Source organism: Neomonachus schauinslandi, chromosome 4, assembly GCF_002201575.2.
Source record: "Neomonachus schauinslandi chromosome 4, ASM220157v2, whole genome shotgun sequence".
NCBI lineage: Eukaryota > Metazoa > Chordata > Mammalia > Carnivora > Phocidae > Neomonachus > Neomonachus schauinslandi.
In genome coordinates this window covers 185350146-185373358 of record NC_058406.1, presented here as the reverse complement: position 1 = coordinate 185373358, position 23213 = coordinate 185350146, and the positions used below count along the sequence as shown (strand labels likewise).

The 23213-nt window shown below is 58.9% G+C and overlaps 1 protein-coding gene across 1 annotated transcript in view; it reads right to left on the bottom strand.

Annotated features, from left to right (window-relative positions):
* DENND3 (DENN domain containing 3) overlaps positions 1–23213 on the bottom strand; it is a 52699-nt gene that overhangs the window by 12751 nt on the left and 16735 nt on the right. Inside the window, exons 6-17 of the mRNA XM_021688722.1 lie at positions 22581–22700; positions 22080–22298; positions 18744–18859; positions 16001–16156; positions 14917–15013; positions 13161–13264; positions 12495–12694; positions 10369–10890; positions 6376–6635; positions 5537–5707; positions 4285–4414; positions 1511–1618 (exon numbers count right to left, since the gene is read on the bottom strand). Of these exons, the coding sequence (XP_021544397.1) occupies positions 1511–1618; positions 4285–4414; positions 5537–5707; positions 6376–6635; positions 10369–10890; positions 12495–12694; positions 13161–13264; positions 14917–15013; positions 16001–16156; positions 18744–18859; positions 22080–22298; positions 22581–22700 (2203 nt within the window). The remainder of the gene's footprint in view (positions 1–1510; positions 1619–4284; positions 4415–5536; positions 5708–6375; positions 6636–10368; positions 10891–12494; positions 12695–13160; positions 13265–14916; positions 15014–16000; positions 16157–18743; positions 18860–22079; positions 22299–22580; positions 22701–23213) is intronic.

Sequence of the window (23213 nt, the reverse complement as noted above, 5' to 3'; positions counted from 1 at the left end):
GGGGGACAGCCATGGAGTGAGAACCATGAAGGGGACGGGGAGCACATCCATGGTGCTCACCGTCGCTCACCTCACACTCTGATGAGCCGAAGCAAAGTGCCCGGACCGTAAGGTTCTTTAGTGCCCAGAATGACATCCTTTGTTTTCTAACTCGGTGAGCCCCGCGAGCAACCCTCCCGCCGCAATTCTTTACAAGTCAGACTTAAAGAAAAGCATCCTCATTCCTGCTTAGACCTGCGGCAGCACCCATTCCTGTCCGACCTTCGTTCTGCCGCAGCCTGTGGGGAGCCAGGAGGTCCGCGTCCGGGAAGACGGCCGCACAGCCGTGCCGGATGAAGAGGACCCGTGTGGTCATGCGTTCGGACGTGCAAATGCACCGACAATTCCTAAGACGAGATCCTGGGTGCAATCGCTTAGGACAGCAGCGTGGATTCAGTGCCCCCAGAGGAAAGGGTGTGAGTGCAAGCACTTTCTAAACTGTAGAGTCCTGTGCAACGTGAGGAACAGCTGGGTTGGAGCAGAGTCTCCATGGAGTGTCCACCCCATATCAGTCCCCGCGGGCTCCCCCAGCTCAGGCCTCCACGATGTGGGGTCTCTATGGCCTCCAGGCTCTGGTCTTCATGATGCGGGGTCTCCGCAGGCTCCCCAGCTCTGGCCTCCAAGATGCGGGGTCTCTGCGGCCTCCAGGCTCTGGTCTTCATGGTGTGGTGTCTCCGCGGGCTCCTCAGCTCTGGTCTTCACGATGTGGTGTCTCTGTGGGCTCCCCAGCTCTGGCCTCCACGATGCAGGGTCTCTGTGGCCTCCAGGTTCTGGTCTTCACGATGCGGGGGTCTCCGCGGGCTCCCCAGCTCTGGCCTCCACGATGCGGGGGTCTCGTGGGCTCCCCAACTCTGGCCTCCACGATGCAGAGGTCTCCGCTGCCTCCAGGCTCTGATCTTCACCCTGCGGGGGTCTCCACGGGCTCCCCAGCTCTGGCCTCCATGATGCGGGGGCCTCCGCGGCCTCCAGGTTCTGATCTTCCTGATGTGGGATCTCCGCGGGCTCCCCCAGCTCTGGTCTTCACAATGTGGGGGTCTCTGCGGCCACCCCCCCACCCCCCAGCTCCGGCCTCCACGATGCGGGGGTCTCCGCGGGCTCCCCAGCTCTGGCCTCCAAGATGCGGGGTCTCTGCAGCCTCCAGGCTCTGGTCTTCACGATGCGGGGGTCTTCGCGGGCTCCCCAGCTCCAGCCTCCACGATGCGGGGTCTCCACGGGCTCCCCAGCTCCAGCCTCCACGATGCGGGGTCTCCGCGGGCTCCCGGGCTCTGGTCTTCACAAGGTGGAGTCCATGAGCGGCTACCCAGCTTCATCTCCTCACTGAGGGCTTCACCTCAACAAGTAGAAATCTGCCTGGTCCCCACTCGTCCTACCACAGGTCCTGTCCCCCTTCACTTCGGGGCTGACCTCAAACACAAACCCCGTGTCCCCAGAGTGTTGAAAAGAGCAGCAATAAGCAAGCCGCTTGCCTCACCTGGAGTGTACAACAACACGTCCACGGCGTGTGGGAAAGTCTCTCCCGCTGAAGGATTTATCTTGTGCTTCAGGGTTTCCGAGGTTGTCTTTGGAACCATCGAGGGCACTGAAATGCAAGCACTCTGTTAGTCTCCCCCAGCCTGGGCACTCCGCACTCTGCAGGAGCTTCGTACACTTGACACCAGACGTTAGAGTAAGGCTTCCCCCTCCGGGCGGCCTCCCTCCCTTGCTCTGTGTGCGGACCGCCGGCGAGACCAGGACGCCGCTCACGTCCCAGCTGGGAACTGTGTGATCTGACCTCTGTCCGCACTCAGCCATCACCGATTATCCACCAAAGACAAGACCTAAAACATTTCTCAGTGACTAAATAATCTCAAGACAAAATCAAGACAACTAGCCCAAGAGCAGTCTCAGCCTGGGCGCCGTGGACATCTCTCTCAGGCCATAGGTGTGGCTGCTCTGGGACCGAACTGTGCACCGCGGGACAGTCAGCAGCATCCCGGCCTCACCAGGAGATGCCAGTGGCGCCCCACACAATCACAGGGGTCTCCAGCATCCCCAAATGCCTTCCTGCCGGGATGGGGTGCGGAACTTCATAGAGATTAACTTTTAGACCTCCCATGAGTGGACTCCAGGCTACTAACCGAAGCCTGGGCTTACTGCCTTTACCTCATTAAGCTGGGCTCACCAGCGAGCAGTTCTTGTGGGTGACTAGGCGTCAGGGACACCGAGCCTAGACAACCTGCCTTCACCATATGGAACAGGGTGGACGACAATTAAGAGTGAGCTGGCAGGTGTTGGCGACCACCAAGGTGACGGTGTGCCTTGTTCATAAAGGAATTGGAAGGCTTTTGCAGAAACTCTTGACGAAGGGGAGGCCTGAGCTTGGACTGAGATAAACAGCTGAACTGTAGTGTTGGATTTTGTTCCTAATGAAAAAATAACAAGCAACCCACGTCTATTTCCAGGACTGTTGACAAGAGCTCCTCCCAGTTGGCTGGTGTTGTGGTGACCAGAGCATCCTGCCCGCTCCCAGGAAAGGGGGCTCCGGGGCGGGGGGGTCCGGGACACATGGGGGGTCTGGGACCAGGGAGCATCTGGGGCCTCATAGTCAGTGACAGACGTGGGAAAGAGCAACATGTGCCAAAGCGAATGAACACTTAACCAAGGTTCGTTTTTTCTAGATCTGGAAAAACATTTTAAAAACCAGAATCTCCAGCTATGCACCCAGGAGCTATGACAACATCCCCAAACAAAACCTGTCCACGAAGTGTTCACAGCAGCATTATTTGCAACAACCAAATGGTGCAAACAACCCAAACGGTCAGCTGACGACGGATGAACACAGTGGTCCATCCACACGGTGGAATATTATTCAGCCACAGGACGGAGTGACACGGGACACCTGCTTCAGGGATGGACTCTGAAAGCACTGTGCTAAATGAAAGAAGGACACATGCTGTAGGATCCGTGTATATGAAATGCCCAGAACAGGCAAATCCAGAGAGAGAGAGTGGATCAGTGGTTGCCTGGGGGCTCCTAAGTGTACAAGGTCTCTTTCTGGGGTGATGAAGATGCTCTAAAGTTCCCTCTGCTAGGGCGCCTGGGTGGCTCAGTCAGTTAAGCGTCTGCCTTCGGCTCAGGTCATGATCCCAGGGTTCCTGGATCAAGCCCCGTGTCGGGCTCCTCGCTCAACGAGGAGTCTGCTTCTCCCCCTCTCTCTGCCGCTCCCCCGGCTCCTGTTCTCTCCCTCTCTCTCTGTCAAATAAATAAAAATAAAATCTTTAAAAAAAATAAAGTTCACTCTGCTGATGCTGCACAAGTCCGTGAATACGCTAAAACCATGGAATTGTAGACCCTCCCTGAGTATGGTGTGTAAATTCCATTTCAGTAAAGCTGTGATTTAAAAAACAGTGCATACAAACAGGACCACAGATGGTCTTTAAAACATCCCTACGTGGTTTGCCTGTTTCATGAACTTGATGTTGTTGGTGGACCTAGCACAGGGCGGCCGTGGCGCGGAGTGGTGGTAGCAACAAGCAGTCCTCTGTATTCTCTCCTTTATAAAGCAAATCATAAAGCTGTTGGCTTTAGATCATTTAAAAGTTGAAACAAAACAGAGGTATCTAAAACGATACATAAAGTTATTCTTACCCATTTGCTGTTTCCTAGACTTGAAAAATCCACCCCCTGCCAAATAAAAATAGCCCACCGCCAACCTCTCTCTGAATGGCTTCCAGAATGTGAGAGCCAGATTCAGATCTACATGCAGGTGATCAGAGAATTCCTATCTGGGGAAACCGACCACATCAAGGGGAAGAAAAGATCCGTGCACCCGGGGGCCTCCGCTCAGGCTCCACTTGACACACTGACCACGCACACAGCTCTCTGGTGGGCGCATTCCCCACGGCTGAGCGCTGGTGACCTTGCCAGGGGCTCCACGAGCCACTCAACAGCCGTCCACAAATCCCTATTCCACGTAACCAGCTGCTGGAGACCTGCTGCTGGCAACTGGGAATCCTGACAAACGACACCCAGCGTTTGTGGGACGTCACTCAGACCTCAAGCAGGACGTCCCTCCGTGGGCGTCGGTACGCACAGAGCGCCCGGGAACGGGCGAGCAGAAGGACATGTGCTACTCAAACATAAACGTGTAAAAGTGTAAAAGGAACAAAGTGAGAAATTCGGGATTCGGAAAAAAGCGATGTCAACCGGATAAAAGTACAGAAGCCACGTTCGGGACCACGGCTGTCGAATGCGTGCTGCGCTTACTTTCGCTCTTCATCTTATCGAAGTAAGACAGCTTGGAAGCGGCGTAGACGGCACCAGACGACTGCAGCGTGCCGACCACGGCGTCCATCAGCAAGACGTGCGTCAGCGCCTGCTGGACGTACTGAGGGTCCTGCGGGAGAAAGGCGCTCATTTCAACAAGTCCGTAAAGCGCCTGTGAGACTCTGGGACGTTACATCAAACCACACCTTTGAAGAGGCGTGTTTTTTCAAGGCAACTCGGTTTACGTTTGGAGCTGATGTCATGTGACTACTTTTGTCCATCTTAGTGAAGACAAACACTGCTCATTTATACACATGCTGGCAAACGTGTTCTGCAAAGGGCCAGGCAGCTAATAATACTCGGGGCTCCGTGGGCCTTGGGATCTCTGTGGCAACCACTCGGCTCTGTGGCCGGGCTCGAAAACAGCCAGAGGCGGTCCGTGGCCCGCGGGCTCCAGTTTGTACTGTTGTGCAAAATACAGCAGCAGGCATAAATCAGATGGCTGGTCTGAAAGTCACGGAGTACTGGGGCCCTGGAAAGGACCTGGTCCCCCTCCCTTCTCCAGATAGAAAGACTCCCTCTGTAGCCATGGTCTAGGCCCCCCAGGGCCTGGCGACTCCCTCACGAAGGCCGGTGCTCCCACCACGCACAGTCTGTTCTTTCTAGTGTTCGCCCCTGTGGCGGCGGCTGCCTCCCCCACCTTCCCTCTGATGACTGTGGGCTGTGCACCCCTCTGCGGCTCCTGACCTGCCCCGTGTGTGAGTCCCCATCCGTGCTCTGCGCATTGGGTTGTGGGCTTTCCGGCCTTATCTGCCATTTAGACAGTACAGACCTCTCGCCCCACCGGTGCCCCGTCCGGGCCTCTGTCCATGGTGCCCTTCACGCCCGTGCAATCCCCACTCCGTGTACTCAAAGCTACTGTGGCCCAAAGCAAGTGAAAGCACACAAATCCCTAGGCTATAAAGTCTATCGGAGGACGTGCCCCCTGCCAGAATCCTAGTCCTGGGAGGTAGAAGAGGAGACGCCTGGAGCAAGGTGTGCCCGGGAGACCCAACTCAGACCTCAGAGGCCAGCCCCGGTCCTTCCACAGTGTCCCCAGATGCCACTGGCCACGCACTGGGCCATGTAAACCACGGCATCTCCAGGGCCTCTGGAGGGACCTCGTCTAACCTGACTCGTGCTCACGGGACCACGCCCGAGCCCCCAAGACGAGCCGTGAGTTGGAATGAGCAGCCACCCGCGTCCCCCAGACCTTGTGGTCGTCAGCCAGCTTCTTCCCGGCCCACATCTCCTTCACCATCAGGTGCCACAGGTCACACTCCGTCTTTAGATTAGCTTCAAACACTTCTTTCTTGGATGCCATTTTAATTTTTAAAGTGGGTATTCTCAGAAGCAGAAACGCTACAGTGGTACTTCTCACTTCCTGCGGAGGCAGAAAAAGAAGCAGCAGGTCAGAGAGATGCCCCGTGGCAGGAACTCGGGGGTCAGCGAGGGAAGCTGGCTCAGCAGCCGGTGCCTGGGTGTGAAGGCAGGCCCCGGACCGAGGGTGCAGAGTGGGGGCTGGCCGGGGTGCGGTGCAGGGAGCCCCAGGCGGAGCCCGGCCCCGGGCGGGAGGAGAGGGACGGCCCGAGAGAGGGGCCTCTGTGTGACCCTGCTGTCAGACACTGGTCCCAGGGGGTCGGGGACCCAGGCCCGTGTCCGAGGACTCACGGGCCTTCCTGGCCGACCACGGGCATGACCTGTTAGCACATCCGCACAAAGGCGCTCGTCCGCAGGGTTCAAACAGGGTTCATTCCTCTGCCTCCGGAAATGCTTCTCTTTCTTTGGAATTCCGGGAGGCAGTCTGTGGCAGACTAGAGGACGGGGGGTGACCCACGGGCCAGCGTTCACCGCGGCTGCAGTGCTTTCCTGCCTCTCCCGTCTCCAGGAGTATTCAGAGCTGGATTAACACATCCAACACGCCTCTCGAAATAAATATAACGCTTGAGATGAAGCCACAGCTGAGTGTCCCCCGTGGGGAAGACAACCCCTTTACACTCGAAGGGGCACCTCAAGTTAGCAAACAGCACAATCCAGCGGCTGCGCTCTTACCTCTATGTTCCTGAAGGTGGAAATCTCCACGTAGCCTGGTCTCCCTTCCGTCAGGAGGAACAGGCGCTTCTGGGTCATGGCGATCTTGCCCACGCCGCGATTCGTTTTGACGGAGCTCGACAGCTTATAAACACACTCGTTCTTATCCAGATGCTCCATCACCGACAAAGGCAGACTGACCTCCTGGGCCTCTGCTTCTGCCTCCTTCCAGCAGTTGTAGAAATCTTTGAATGTTTCTGGGTCAATCTGTTTCTGGTGTCCTTGGTTTTGTAGAGAAAAGAGATTTCTTAGAGCCACGTACACAGCCCTTGCGCGGGAGAAGACGCGGTGCGCTGTCCACACAGGCCAGCAGGTGGCGCCAGCACCCACGTCTCCCACCCCAGCTGTCTGCCCAGGATGGGCACCCAAACCACGGGATAGGGGCTGCCCTGTGACCTGAGCCCAGCAGCCACGGTAACTCTCGGGACACTCTTTTTACGGTGGCAAAGCCCTGGGTCACCACTAGACCTGGCGGCAGGCATCGTGGGGCCATGAGGGGAGCTAGCCCTCAGATGAAGCTAATGCTAAAGAGACCAGACCCTTGGTGACCCTCCTCCATCACTGGATCAAGCTTTGCCTGAAGCTAGCCCTATCTCAGTATTCTTTGGTTACGTGAGCAAATAAGTCTTATTTGTAACCAAGATGAACTTGATACAGCAACGTTTCTAAATGCCCAACAGTCACGGGCACTGAGTTAGAGAGAGACCCAAGTCTGAAGCCCCGCTTTCCTGGTTAGCGGTGGGACTTCAAGCAAGCTGTATAACGGACCCGCTTGCTCATCCGTACAGCGGAAATGGGACCACCCCACTCCCACTCCACCCGACTGCCAAGAAGTCCTGCCCATCCTGACGCCCACGTTTCCCTGTGTCTGTGGCTGCGGTGGCCGGGTTCCGCCTCTGCTCCGCATTCCTCGGTCATGCGGCGGCCCCTCCCGTCCTGCACAAACGCCCACACGGCCTCCCAGCTGCTGCAGCCGGCGCCCGGAATGCCCTGAGAAACAAGTAGGCGCCCCCTCCCGTTCAAACACTTCAGGGCTCCTCCTCTACAGCAGGCCCCAAATCCTCCAGGATTGGGCCCCTGGGCCCTTTCACACTCCCACGTTCCAGTCACACTGAGTATATCCCAAAACAGGCCCATGTCAGGTGCCTCTGCACACACTGGCCGAGGGTGCTCGGACCAGAAAACTCCTACGCATCCTACGCAAGACCCAGATAAAACAGCTCACGTGCTCCCTTCCCTGAAGCTGCACACGCATTTCACTCACGTACCACTCCCCACGACACGGGGTCCCACTCAATCCACCCACCCCCTCAGGAGGCAGGCACCGTTAGGCTGTTCACAAATCGGGAAACCGAGGCACAGGGAGGAAAGCCGTTGCTGGCACGCTAAGTGTGGAGCCGGGCCCGGCTGTGTGTGTGGGTGGCTCTGCCTTCCTGCTGAGGCGGCTGGGAGAGCAGGGGCCGTGTCCTCCCCAGCCAACCCCACTGGAGGCCAGATCGGAGAAGGACAAAAGACGCGGGAAAGCTCCAGGGCAGCCGCGTCCCTGCTTGGGCTCCGTAACACGGTGTCAGGGGGACAGTCCCCTGGGGACTTGGATATCATGGCCACCAGAGTCTGGCCCAATTGGGCCGTCCCTGCAGGCCTTGGCCACCACACCCTCCGGGGCCACCACGGGACTGGATGGTGCAAGCCTGCGGCCACCGCGCACATCCATGAGCTCCCCGCAGGCCTGCTGCACACACCGGGGCCTGCCACGCTCCACCACGGCTCCCGCACGCGCCCACGCAGACAGGTCACGTACGCTTCACCTGTCCCCAGTTCCACCCAGAAACGCCGGCCGTTCCCTCCCGTACCCCATCACCCGCGGTGCAGGCGGCGGCTCTGGAATCCCAGGCTCGCGCACGCATCCGCCTCCCTGCCTTGCGGCCCCTCGGAATTACTGGTCCTGCAGTGTCAACATCGGACTTTGAAACGTCTATAAAAACGTGTAATGACAAAACAGTGACAGGAATCTCCTAAATAAAATCTCAGGTGTGTTCTTAGACCACAGCCGTTCATTCCAAGGTGGTAACATTCATCTTTGACTTAACAGAGCTTTTCTAACACGCGGCCATTAGGCCGAAACATCCATCTGGTGCCGCCCTACAGCGGCTCACACATCCCAGAGTCGGGACCATTAACGGGTGTATTTTGCAATGTGAATGGACCCAAAGTGACAACCGGGCCGTCGATGGCCCATCAGCGTGGGCCATGTCTGCCAGTGCCCTCCCAGGCGTCCTCCGTGTCCCTGCTAGCGTAAGTCTGGGAATGCTGGACACTGTCCACGCGTCCAGCCATTAAACCATGCTTCCCAGGCAGCTACGTGCTGTGGGACACGCTTCTGGCCACAGGAGTGGGGACAGACCCTCCTCTTCCTGCTGGGAGAACAGCGCCGCCCGGGGCCATCGGCGTCTCGGGCCGTGAAACAACACGGCCACGCTCGGGGATCCTGGCGACGTCCAGGGCCGGCCAGGCACAGCCTGGACATCTCGTTCCCCGAGAACAATACCACCAGTGGCTGAATCCACCGTATCTCAGGCCTCGCCGCTGGACTGGCTGGCCCCGGTGTAAAGCGAAGGGGCAGGGTCTCCCCTGAGAGGCGCGAGTCATGGGGGCCCGTGCTCCCCCTTCCCGGCAGCCCCAGCAAGGCTCTCTGCAAGCACCTGTCTCCTCTCGGACCCAGCTCATCCTCCCAAGCTGTCTGCCCCATGAGTGCCTCCTGGGCGCCCGACGAGATGCGCTCCACTGCACCCTGCCCGGGCCAACACGGTGTCGCTTCTCCGTGGCATCTCCAGAGCACTGCACGGGGAGGTGACCAGCGAGGGCCGGGCTGGCCTGCATCTTGGTCAGGCCGAGTGCCTGGGGCCAGCGAACAGGCGATCGGCTCCTCCTCCTGGCGGGGGCAGCAGGACGCATCTACGTAAAGAGTGTTGCGTGGCCGAGCCCGCCCACGGAGCCGCGGACCAGACCAGGGAGAGAGGCCTGCGTTCGGCAAAGGACAGCCTGTGCAGAGGACATGAGGCGCTCCCACACGCCCTAAGAAAAAGGCGAACATGCTGGTGTAGAAATGGACAGATGACACCAGAGCAGCTCCGAGCGGATGCTCGTCACACTGGCCCAGCACCCGGGACGGACAATGCCCAGCGCTGCCCGGCGGCGGCGGCGGGACATGGGTGTGTCCCGGGCCGTGCAGCCGCCGAGGGCAAGGAGGCAGCTCGCCGTCAGGATGGCAGTACCCGCGTCCAGACTGGGCCTCTTGGCACGAGTCCCAGGGAGACCCGTGCACAACCACGTAGGGCAGCAGGTGCATGAAACCCGCCACGTCAGTATTTGGGAAAGTAAGACGCCCGGACGCCACCCGATGGCCACACACAGGTGCGCCACGCTGGCCCCCGCTACCCCAGCGTCGCAAGATCCGCTGGAGAAACCAGGCACACGCGCATCAGCACGGAAAGCTGCAGGACAGCGACGAGCCTGACGCGGCAGGACGCACGGCCATTTAAAACCACACACACCTACGTACCGCGTCCAGTAAACACGTAAACGCACGGTCGAGGGGCAGGCTCCAGTTGGGGACGGTGGCCGTTGGCGGGGGCAGAAAGGTCCCAAACGAGCCAGGCAGTGGCAGTAAATGCGGGACAAGGCGGCACTCCTGTCTGCGCCGTCAGGTCGTGTGAAGCGTTCCCGCCGCCGGGGGGATGGCGCAGCAAGCGGGGGCCCCGGGACAGGAGCCAGCCTGCCGCGGCTTTGGGCTCTCGGGTCACACTCCCCTAGACCCTGGGCGGCCCCTCAGCCCCCCGTCCTGTAACTGCCCGCGTCGGACAGGGCCTCCCCCCACGGGGGCTCGCGGCACGGTTCGCGGACTCGTCCCCACGTGGTTACGCCCCGCCATCCAGGCCACAGCCGGCCTCTCACCTACGGTTAGCGCCTCAAACAGTCGGTGTATGATGCTGGTGTCCTTCACGATGCCCGACTCCTGAACCCTCTTCACGAAATCATCCAGCTGCATGTGCTTCTTGGGCAGCTCGAAGTTCTTCACGCGGTCGTCCGGCTTGGGGGCCTCTCTGGGCTTGTCCACCACCTCGCTGATGAGCCGCCGCAGCTCGGGCACCCGCTCGGCCTGGGCGCGCTGGGGGCCCGACAGGGACCCCACCGTCCTCCGAACGAGATCAGCAGGGAAGATCCTGATGTCTGTTTTGTACAGACTCTGGAAGTCCAGGAGGGCGTCCAGCAGCTGCCCGTGCATCAAGTGCACGGCCCCGCGGAGGTAGAAGTACCGCGCCAGGAGCACGGAGCTGTCAGGCGCCAGAAGGCTCATGGCCTTGCTCAGCAGGGAGACGCAGTCGGAGTAGTAGGCCTGCACGCATTGGCCCACCAGGGGGAAGTGGATCTCCGGGATCTTGAACGTGTACGTCGGCTTCGGGGTCACACTCAGAACTAGAGCCGAGAGAAAACATGTACACAGTCAGCAGACCCGAAAAACAGACCTGGGTCCCCGTCATCTCGTCCGGGTTAACATTTCTGGGCCCTGGGTGCAACGTCAAGCGAGAGCCTTTATGCCTCTTCCAGAAAGCTCCATGTGCCCCTGAGCTGAATGGGGGCCCCCCCACTCTGCTTCCATGGCACCCTGAGAATACGGAATAACTTTATTTGCTAAAATCTAGCGCTAAATGGAAACACCTGGTAGTGAGTCTTCCCGGGAGGGTTAAGCTGATGACCTAAGCCCAGATGCGCCCTCTCTGTGAGACGCCCATGGCCATCAACCCCGTCGTACAGACGTGCAAACTGAGACTTCGTGCGTCCCAGGTGCCCAGCTACTAAATGCCAGAGCCAACCTAATCCAGGTGTCTCACACCGATTCCTTCCACAAATGTCACCGAAGTGCCTCTCAGGTGGCCCCAGGGGACCAGGACCAGGCCAGTCCTATAGGTAGGCCACGCACCCCATGGAGGTGGCGTCTTTGCCACAAAGCCTGGGGGAGAGGGAGGAGCCTGGGAGGGGAAGGGGGGCTCCAGCTGAAGGTTCAGGGGGCAGAGAGGGCAGAGCGCCTTCCCACAGCGGAGTGAGCACAGCCAGGGGTGAAAAGCGTCACTGGGTTTTATAGAAGAACTACAGGCCCAGAGAGGTGAATCACCTGCCCAGGGTCACACAGCCAGGGGGCCACCGTGAGGGGCCTCAGACCCAGCAGACGCCTCCAGAACGTGTGCTCTGTCATTGAGGACTTTTCTCTTGGACGCACGGCCCCTCCTGAGGCCGGCTGGGTGCGCCCCTCACTCAGATTGCCGCTCTGCTCTGCACGGTCATCAGGAGGCACCGAGGCAGCGGCCACAGGGCCCCCGGCTCACGGCGCCTGGCCTCACCCGTTCCTCCTGGCCGCTGTGGATGGAACCACACGGAGGGGGCCCTGAGGGTAAATACCCGAGGCACACGTGGCTCGTTTGCTGCAGCTCACGCAGAAAGGAGACAAGGGCTTGCACACGTGCACACGTGTTCTAGAGCACTTTACACGCCAAGGAAACTCCCGGCTGACATTCGGAGCTGTGCACACAGGCCTGCCTCCCCGACGGAGCTGCTGCCGTCACGGCACCCACGGGCCCTTGCTGTCCCTCCGCCTGCCACCTGCCACTGGGGTGGCCTGGCCTCGCCATTCCCTCCGTGGCTGCTGAAATGTGGCTGCCACACCCGAGCCCCCGTCACCACCCCTGACGCCGCTTCCTTTGTGCGGGGACACCGCACACCCCGTCGCTTCGTGTTTATCTGCTTCTGGTCTGGCCTCCTCCCGGGAGCGCAGCTCCGCGAGGGCTGGGACACCGGGCCCTTCGTACCCCAGGATCTAGAGCGAGCGTGGCGCCTGCTGGGGCCTGACAGTGTCGTGTCCGTCAGACGCGGATAGGCGTCAACGTCTGTTTTATATGTACACGCAGACACACCCAGGCCAAACCCCCACCCCCTTGCCCTGAGCAGACCCCGGCTGTGGCAGCGGCCTGCCACGTCGGAGCCCAGCAGCGGGGGCAGTGCCCGGACAGGGGCCGGTCTATTACCTACGCCGCTGCTGCTGCATTCCGAGGCGTCCACTTTGCGAAGCGACGAGTTCCGGGCCGGCAGCTCGGGAAGGGTGATGTCCTGCAGGTTGGGCATGCTGACCACCATCCTCCGGTGCGTGACGTGCAGGGGTGAGGATTTCCATGAGGCCATCTTCTCAATGGTCGGTCTTCTTGGACTTGCCAGCATCCCGTTAAATCTGGGGTCAGGAAAAAGCAACACCTTTTAGCAGCAAGAACGACTGCAGAATACGTCTCTCAACGCCTGAGCCTCTTCTCCCACGCGACACCTGGTGCCCGCCATTCCCGCGTGCCAGTGGAAAACAGCGGGAGCACCGTGTCGGAGTCTCCACGGTGTAGCCAGCGGCTGGAGGACAGACCGTACCCCCGAAGGGACACACATAAACAAAGTCTGTCGGGAACAGTGTGGGAAGAGCTGGAACAGCACGGGAGGCTGTGGCGATGCGGCGGGAGAGGGAAGGCGGACGGCAGTGGATGGCAGGGCGTACACGCTACGCTCGGTGTCCCGCCCCCAACAGAAACGCGCAGGGACAAGCCCAACGTGTTGCACGTTTCTGAATGTGAGATTTTCTGGTCAGATGCGTCATTCATCCACCCAAATAAACCCATGCTACTCAAGTGTCTGGTCCCCATTGCAGACAGCACCTGTCCTCTTCGGATTGCAGGTGGAGGTCCATCTGGGTGAAGGCGTCCATCCTTCCGCTGAGCCGGGCTTTAAGGAAAGAGTGAAACATGTAGGTATCCAACACCTGAAACAGACCACGGAAGGCCAGTTACCGCCGCGCTCCTGGCCTTCGCTGTGCCGCCGGGCGCCTGCAGCGGCTGCCCGGCCCCTTCCCCGCCGGCCGCGGCCTCTCCCCGACCCCCAGCTCCTTGGACACCCCCTCTCTGGATACTTGGAGCTCAACTTGGACACAAGTTCCCAAGCGGCAGCTGTCTTCACTGACCCCACCCTGCCACGCTAGCCTCCAGATCCTCCCCAGGCCACCACGAAGGACCGGCCAGTCTGTGTCTGAAAAACCACCAAACGTTCAAAAGCTCAACCACCTTCCCCTCATGACGGCAAGAGCCATGGTGCCCTGTGGCCTGTGATTCCAGATCTCCGGGGACCACAGCCCCCTCCTCACAGCAGGTGCACGGTCTGGCACGCACCCGTGGCTCCCACGACCCAGCTGCTGGTCTCTCGCTGGACAAGGTGACCCTCCAGCAGCCAGTGCTTGTCCCCACCCTGCTCCCTGCTGTGGTCCAGCTGCCTGCAGGGGACAAGGCCCAGGGGACACCGCCCAGCCTGGCGACAGGAGGGCTGCAGGGGCGCAGGGCCCACGAGGAAGATGCTGGAAACCCCATGTACAAAACACCCGCAGAAGAATGAAGGCAGGAGCAGACACGCAGCGGCATGGGAGGTGGCAGCCTGGCTCCTGGGGACCGCTGGAGTACTCTCCACGAGCCAGCAGAGAACGGAGGCCGATGGCAGGGAGCTTGGCCCAGGCGCCTGTCACAGCTGTGACCCGGCTACGAACGGGGCTCCCGGCTTTGCTCTGGCCCCTCGTGCGTCCCTGTGGCTTCTCCCTGTGCTCCTCCGTGGTGCCTTTCGTGGCAGGGTCTCCTGTGGGCAGCATCAGGCCCGCAGGCCAGGCTCTGTGCCCCGGGGAGTGCGTACAGAGGGGGCGGACGGCCGGGGCGCCCACGAACGGGGAGAGCGTGGAGTCTGTCCGGCAAATGTCAGGGAGCAGACATGAGGGCACGGGCGGTGCCCGGAGAGAGGTAGAGGCTGCTGGCCGGCCGACGTGAACGACTGCTGTGTGGACCTCAGCCATGAGGGGAGCCGCGGCTCACACACCCCTCTGGCCATCAGCTGGACAGGACGCCACCGAGAGAGGCCACCCGGAAAGCATGAGAACAGCCCTAAAGGACCCAGAAGATCAGCGCCGGCTGCACCATCTGCCAGCACGAAGCCCCAGACATGACTCCTCATAACAGACAAGAACGGAAGCGTCCCACAGGCTTGTGAGCGGGTGGACAGAGCCACCGCCACCTCCCGCACCGGACGGAAAGGCCCCGCGGCCGCGCCTGGCACGGGAGCCATCCGGGCTGATGGAGAGGCCCCGACCCGGACCGAGGAGGTGGCTCCCAGGCACGCACGTCTGTCAGAATTTATCGCCCGCTACACTGAAAATGGGTGCATTTCATAACAGGTAAATTATACTCTGAAAAGCGGATCAAAAAACAGGGGGCCAAAGGGACCAAAGGAACCATGTGGAAACAAACTTTCTGGAAATGTTAATACTTCCTAAAATATTAACAGATGCTGAAAAAATGTACTTTGAACAACGCTGCAAATACAGAAACGTATGCAGGACAGAATACGCACACGCGCACACCAGCCCCACTCGCTCCTCACCTGTCTATAAAACTGCTGGTCCCCTGGAGCCCTGGTTTTGAGAAACTCCTCACTATTAAACACTCTGTGTTCGTAATTTAGGTGGTTCTTCACCTCCCTGATGAAGAGAAAGACGGTCTAAGTGTGGAGCTATTTTTAAATACGTGAGAGAGTCATGACGATTTAGCGACACAGGAAAGACGAGAAGGCCAGCCTTTGCAAAAGCCCCGGCCCACGGGAAGGGGACTCTGACCCCGGGAGGGCTGGGTTTGGGCGTGGTCTGCTCCATCTCCTCGGTGACACAAGCACGGCCTTTCCCTCCCAGGGGGACCGTCACGGCCCTCTTCGCTTTCCAGCCCCTACTTCCTCCTGCAGATGACACACAAAGCGGACTCGAGGGGGTGACCCTGTAGGGCAGGCAGACTCTGAGCGTGAACCCGTATGATCTGCCACAGCAGAAGTACAGTCTACACGTGGGATCAACGAGCCCACGGGCCACATTCCACGTGTCAGACATTCAATGCTTTCCTTCCGTTGTCGGGAAAAGTTATCTAAGGGACATAAAGTTTGATCCTTTGTATTCATAGTCTCTGCTTTTTTACGAATTCATCAAGCTTATAAGGTGTTAAAAAAAAAAAAAACCCAACCTTGCTCGTGAAAGATTTCATTTCAAAAGAGCAAAATGAAAAGAACCTATTTGTGTCCACACCAATTATACTGCTTTAAGCAGAGATAACACAACCTGTCTACAGTACACAGTCCCATTTATTTTTTCCTGATAAATTATTTATTCTATGGAAATATATACATTTGAAGAACACAGCCACTGGATAATCACAAAGGCTCTGGTCTAAACCCTGCAGGACGGTGGCACCCACAGGAATGAGGACAAAGAGGAAGGCTCTCTAACGGGGACAGATCCTGAGTGCTGCTGCCTGGGGGGTGGGCTTCATTCCCGCAGTGACCCGAGTGTCCCCACCCTGGGCTGGCCCCGAGCTCTCAACTGGCGCGATACCCCACAGGTGGTCGGGGGCTGGAGGGGCAAGGATTTCAGCTGCGTCACTCGGGGTCGAGCCACCGCGGCCAAGGAAATGGTCTCCAGTACCTGAAGATGCTGAAGAGCAGGTGCAGGGCCACCTGCTGCACCTGGCAGTTGAGTTTCTGCTGCCAGGCCCGCCTGCGGGCGCGCCCCTCGTTCAGGTCCGTGCTGGCGCCCAGGTGTGCGAGGTCCAGCTCGTAGTGCAGCTGGAGGCTCTGGACCCTGGAAAAGAGAGACAGACGCTGACCACAGCTCACGCCACGTGCCGGGACTGCTGTTCACGGGCGGGGAGAAAGCTCTCCCAGGTGCGTGAACACTCCGGATGCTCGGAAGACCCATCAGGAACTTCCGGGCTGGGTCACTAAAAATACATCCCTGGAGAGTCCACTCACCACTCCATGCTAACAGCTCATCGGTGCTGAACCTGCAAAAGCCTCCACTGTGGACCGTGCACGTTTTCACCCAAACCGAATCCGTCCCTCCCCCAGGCTCTGCCTGGAGAGATCATGCACTCCCCACCCCAGGAAGGACAAGGGGTTTCCAGCGCAAGCTGCCTCGTGGCCGGCAGCTTCCCACCACCACGCCCTGCCTGGGAGAATCGGGTGCACCCAACGCCCTGTGCGTCAGGGCTCTCGGCCGCCTGGCGGAACCCTGTGTCCATATACCGTGCACTGGCATTCGGCCACCCTGGCCTCCCCAGCACGATCAAGGCCGCAGCTTTGGAAACCAACCAGCAAGCGTGAGGTTTACATGCAGAAGACACACACCCAACACACACCCATCCCAGCCGTGTTTCCTGAGCACCCGCTGCACGCCTGGTGCCATCTGGGTGTGGGCTGCATGGTGACCAAAAGCAAAGCTCCTGGGTGGGGCCTATGTTCAAGTGGGAAGAAACAGAAAAACAGAAGAATGCACCCCAAATAGGAGGTCGTGGGGGTGGGGGAGGGGAGGAGGGGATCAGAGAGCAGGACAGCTGGAAAAGAGCCTGGCTGGCGGCTGGAGGGGCCTCTCGAGGACCTCGGAGCTGAAAGGTGAAAAGCCAGACACACACAAACGGCCCTGAGCAAGTAGGGAGCACCCAGCTGCCAGAGGTCCCACAGGAGCTGTGGTGGGTGGGGGAGGCGGGCTGAGACCAGGTCCGAGTGGTCGGCGGAGCCGGGGTGGGCCGGGGAACACTCTGGATTTGCCCCGCGTGTGACAAGAAGCCACTGCTGGAGACAGGAGTCCCAGCCCGGCCGACCCCAGCTGACCTGTTGGGTACCTGCCACCTGGAAGGATCGTGAGCTGGCCACGCACCTGGGAGCACAAGGGCGCCGTGGGGAAGGAATCCGTACGGAGCCGTGGTGGCGGCCTCCCCCCACCGAGCTCTGTGCAGGGACGACCCCTTTGCTGGAGGAGAAGGCTGTCCCTCCTACCTGAGCGCTCTGCGACAGTCTGCCCGGGAGGGCTGGGGTCCCTGTCCTGCCCCCGGGAGGTGGGGTCGGCAGGGGGGACACCATGAACACACAGTCAGATGCAGGTGAGGATGACGGGGGACGGAGAGGGTGAGTGGGATCGGGGCGTCTCGGGGAAGGGCGCTGCCTCCTGTCCTGCCTGCCCCACCAAAGGGCCCGTGTGGACACCCCAGCACTCCAGGACCCCCGGGGACGCTGCCCACCACTGCCCGGTGCAGCCTCAGAGCCTCCACAGATGTGCCACGACCACACGTGGGTCAGCTCACGTGGTCGAGATGGGAGGAGGCACCACACCCCATCCATGCGGGGTCCAGCCAAGCAGAGACGCAAGCCGCTGTGCATGTTCTAGAATCCTGACAATGCCACACAGGCAAGCATGAGACCCCCCTCTCCCTGGGGATGCGCCACCAAGCGCACGCTTGAGAAGCACCAAACGCTAGCGCCCACCGGCGCTAAAATGTCAGACTCTGAGAGTCGGCGGAAAGCGGCTTTTGCTCACCAAAAAGTGAACAATTACAAATGTAGGTTCGCACAGGGAGACACTCCACCAGCACACCCTGCTCAGGTCCCCTGCACACACCCAGCAGCCGGCCACGACCGGGGATGCCACGGTGCTGCCCTGTCCCGGATGGCCAGACGCCCCGACCACGGGACGCACCATCGTCCTGGCAGATGGCAACGAGAGCTCCTTCACCCTCCCCAGAAGCAGCTCCGGAAGTCCTCGACCCCCACGACAGGCCGCAAGGCCTAACCTGGCCCTTCTGGGAAGCAGCTGCTGCTTGCAGGCCAAGGACGTGGGCAGCAGAGCTGGAAAAACCATACGAGTGATGAGCAAGGCAGGAGGCCGTAAGAGCGCTCCTGGGGGCTGGGGTGAAGACAGGAAGACCTCTCGCTCGGGGGTGGGGTGCCCACCTCTGCGCTGCAGGGCAGGGCAATACACAAATCCTGTCCTGCGGGGGAAGCGGCGTCCCACGGGTCTGAATACGTGTCTCATGCGGGGATGGAGGGGGAGGAAGGGAAGAGGAGGAGGAAGGAGGGAGGGAAGGAGGCAGGAAGGAGGGGAAGGAACCTCAAAGGTCCCAGGCAGACCACAGGGTCACAGAGAGAGGGTGGGAGGTTCCCTGAGGGATGATGAGACCATCACCTGACTTGGTGGGGCCGTAATTACTATGTAGACAAGATCAGAGTAAGGACTAATGACTTTCACCTTAAAACATTCACGAATAATTTCCAAACTATAAAGACAGAAAGGGTGGCTCTGGAACGTACATGGAAGAGCTACTCAAGACACTCAGAGCCAGCAAGTACAGAGTAGAACAGGGACGTCCCCAAGCACACACGACTCCCACCTCTACCTCTGAATGAAGGTCTGTGCCGCGAGCAGGGGGATGTCCGGGACATCGACGTCCTCGTCATTAGAGCAGGTGACGCTCCCGTTATCGATATTGATCAGAATTAGACCATCAGCTTCCTGTAAGTTTGAAGAGATTGATGTAAGAACCTGAATTTGTAGACATCTTTGAAAACACAAAAACACACTTTGCGTTCCCTGAGGTAGCGTCGCTATTGATTAAATCACCATACTTAACACGTACACAGTGCCTTATACTGTCCCTACCAAAAAATGTAGGATATGCTGTGAGTCATGTCAACAAGCCAGATTTGATCAAATCCGTCCCAGGCTGAGTCAGGGTTCCATAGTGTCATCTGGCTTCCCCTGCCCTGGTATAAACACTCTGTGGGCCACTTCAGGGAACCTGGAGGGAACATGCCAGAACTGGAGTGTGGGCTGGGCCCCGGCTCAGTGAGCACACACACTTAGGATGTCTGAACTATGTGCCCGGGTTCCTTATAAAGCCTGATGTGTAACGAGATACACAGACACTGAGTCATGCTCTGGAGTCCCGCATCCAGCAGCCCCAGGAATGTGGCGGCCCCGGGCTCTCAGAAGGCCGCCCCCCGCCGCCGCTCCCCCTTTGGGCCCGGCTCTGAATGCCTGTTCCAGGTGGCACATGAAGCGAGCACACGCCGTCTCCCAGCGCACTGACTGGGCACTGACTGGGCAAGGTGAGCATTCTCGCACACGCATGCTACACGACTCTGTCCAAGGCCCCAGCCCTACAGAGGAAAACGTCCAAACCCAACCCACGCTCTTCAGCCTGCTGCCTGTCCTGAAATCTCCCAGAACACGTAAATCCCTGAGCGGGCCTCCTTCGTGACTGTGGACGGGAGCTGTCAGGTGGATGTGCCCACAAACGTTCCCCGGGGAAGGGCCTGAAACAAGATGGTTTTTTCCCTAATGACTAAGAAAAGACACACATTTTCAACTTCAGAGGATGCCCCTATTTCTTCCTCATTTGCAAGGCAGACTGGGAGACATTTTCCATTCCTTCCATGAAGGTCTGAACGGCCTTTCCCCAAAGTGTGTTTGTCGCCTGGTGAGTCACTGGCTTTGGCAAGAACTCGGCAAGAACCTGGCTCCTCCCCAGGAGCGGCTGGGCCGAACAGGGCACCTGGCACGTTCCCGGGCACCTTCCCGGGATTTGCTCTGAAATGCTCCAGGCCCCCGTGCAAAAGTGCTCCAGTGTCAGTCGCTGGGGTAACGTGCATCAGATCCGCCGTGAAACGCCGCGTCCCCCTTGCCTCGATGGCCAGAAGGACACACGGCCGGCGCTGGCGAGGTGGCAGAGGATCGCGGCCCCACGCTGCTGGCGGGAATGCGCTCACAGCCCGGCCTCCCCTCCAGCAGCTAGACGGCTAGTGTCTGCGGCGGGTGTGTACCCACGCGGGGGAGAGCACACGCCGCACGGAAGCTCGCGCGCACACGAGGGCTCGCAGCTGGGCCGGGCACAACAGTCAAAAGTTGAAACAACTCTAACGTCCATTGACCGATGAACGGACAAAAGAACTGTGGCACGTTTGCACAACGGGATCCTATTCAGCAGCAAGAACCACGACTACGTGGATGGACGGCATGGACGACCCTAGAACACGCTGTGCTGAGCGAAGGAAGCCACTAACGGCCAGCTACGGGCCTCAAACCACGCGTGTGGAACGGGCGAATCCACGGACACAGAAGCAGGTGGGGGTGGCCAGGGCAGGCGGAGGACAGCGTGGGGCGACGCTGAGGCACACGGGGCTTCCCTGTGGGTGCCGAAAACGTCAGAAATTAGTTGGCACAACTCTGTCAAGTTACTAAGAGCCACTGAATTGCACATTTTAATCAGGCAAACTTCATGGTATTTTATGTGAATAAAGGTGTTTTAGAAAGCCAAACCTGCTCTGCCTGCCGACAGTATCACAGTATTACCAATCCACGTTAGCTCACCATCTAAATGTACATTATTAAGCACTTACTGTATGCCAAGTGCTGTACTATTGGCCCCTTTGGTGCCCCCCACGATAATGGGGCCAGCACACTTACTGCTGTTACAGGATCTTTGTTCCCTTCCGTGCCCGCGGCTCTTGGTCGCACCACTTCGAGGAACGAAGAGGTGACCAGATGGAGTGGTGGGCAGCAGGGCGAAGTTTATTGAGCGATAGTACAAAGTTCCACGAGAGGGTTGCCATTTCGGCATTCAAATCCCGGGGTTTTTTATAAGCTCTTCTGAGAAACTATCTTGAGCATCCTGAGTGTGGGCCCCTGTGGACTGGGCGCTAAGGTGTGCCAATCAGGGCTTTGACCATGCCCCCATCTACCTATCGGGTTATCGTTCCCGTGTTGATGGTCTTTCGGGCTGACATCTGGAGACTAACTGCCTCAACTTGTGACAGTGGTTAATTGTTTTGTTTCCGGATGTTTTGCAAAAGTCACTCCTGCAGAGGCCGTTAGCCTGCTGTCGTGGTCTCATCTAAGGTGTAAAGCAGGATGCTAGTGTGGTTTTGTCTTAGTTGTCCCGGCGTTTTTGCCTTCTTGTCGGGGACCCTGACCCTGATGACCTAAGTGTCCAATTAACCTCTGTCTTTTCCGACTAGGACACAAGAGGGCCGAACGCTCCGCCGAAGGTCAAGCACAGTGTGTAAACGGTCACTGCGTGCAGCAAGGCCCACGCACCCACCGACGCTGTGAGTGACACGCAGCGTGGCCAGGCATCTTCTCGCAGGAGGGCCCATAGCATTACTGAACAACAGAAGCTGAACCACACAGAGAAACACAAGATCTGGAGCAGGGACACCGGCCGCTGTGGGCTGCCGAGCCCCTGCCACGTGCCGGCAGGTGCGGGGTGGTCCCCACTCAGAGCCTGGCCCAGGAGGACATGCCCGCTTCAGAGGCAAGGAGGCTGAGGCTCGGCAAGGGCTGGGACCGCACTCGAGGCCGCAAAGCTAGAAAGGGGCCACAGCCAGGCCAGAGAGCGGGCTCCATCAGCGTCGACACCCGCACTCTCCTCGCTGGAACTGCGGGAAGCCGCGGACCCCCGGGAATTTAAGCAGACTGGCAGGTGACACGGGGTCCCGGCGCCCAGAACCCCATGGCCTTGAACACACCCAGAGGACCGCAGGGGGATGGTGCAGACACGCGAGAGCACCCTGCGTGTGGCACCCAGGGCACGAGCCGCGGGGACGGGAGTGACCGCATTCTCCTTGGCCAGGGCACACGGCCCTCCCTGCGGGGCCCTTTCGAAGCCATTCCCCGCCGGTCCCGCAGGGGTCACAAGGATCCGACATTCTCTAGCAAACGGTCGAGGCCTAACCTTGCTGACTTCTTCAAAGTGGTCGAGGTGACAGCCCATGAGGAAGGACGTCGGCGCCATAACGAAGTCCAGCATCTGGTGAGACAGGACGGGCACGAAGGTGTGCTGCCACTGCAAGGGGTGCAGGTAGGCCAGGAAGCACTCGGCAACCAGGGGCAGCAGGGCCCAGTTGGAGGAGAAGAACACAATCCGCTGCTCCGTCAGGAGGCACGTTAGGATCTGGGGGGAATCAACAACACCACGTGCACTGAATACACGTGTGATCACGCCACTAAAACCACATGGGCTGACATCTGCCGAGACGAAAGCCCCTTTAGCCCCCCAAAAGCACTACTTGTGAACAGCATACACAGTCCTGAATGTCTGCTTGAAGCCAAAAAGCAACCATTCCCAGTGCGTTCTGGAACACACGTGCCTTGGCATTGCCCTCCAGACGACGACAGCTTAGATGCCCCACTAAGCCAACCAGCAGGGATGCCCCGGGTCCAGAGGGACGCATACCTGCAGCACCTTCTCGGGCCTGAAGCACAGCAAGGGCAGGTGAAGGTCCAAGTCGATGAGCGGGCTCTCAGGGTCCGCACGGGAGGGAAACACGATCTGTAGCGGCTTCATGTTAAATATCTGTGACGACCAAGTTCCGTCATTAGTTCAGAGAGCCGCTCCCAGCAGAGGCCGAAATGCACTGAGACTCTCAGTTTAGTCTCCAGGGGTGTCTGAGTTAGGATACGTGTTTGAAGACTCACACTGTCACTGCGTATGTCACAGAACAAAACAGTCTAGAGACACACAGAACCGCTGAGAAAGGCTCATACATGAATCAAGTACTGAATGTCTTTTTCAGCCAATCTTCCCTAAACTCTTTAATTCATTAGCAAACCGCTCATCGGCAAAGATTAACCGACGCCCGGACACGTGTCCAAATCAGCACAGGTTCCAAGTCAAGCATGATCAGGTTAATCTTAGCTAGAACACTTACTGCATATTACGAATTCTCTTAGTATTTTCAACATAATTGTCAAAGCTCCTTAAAGACATGGACTTCAAGAAATCGCTGAGAAAGACTTTATTTCTCCAAATGATAGTATTTCAAAATAACACTTCAATTCGAATTCAGTATCTGCAGAATGCCCTTTC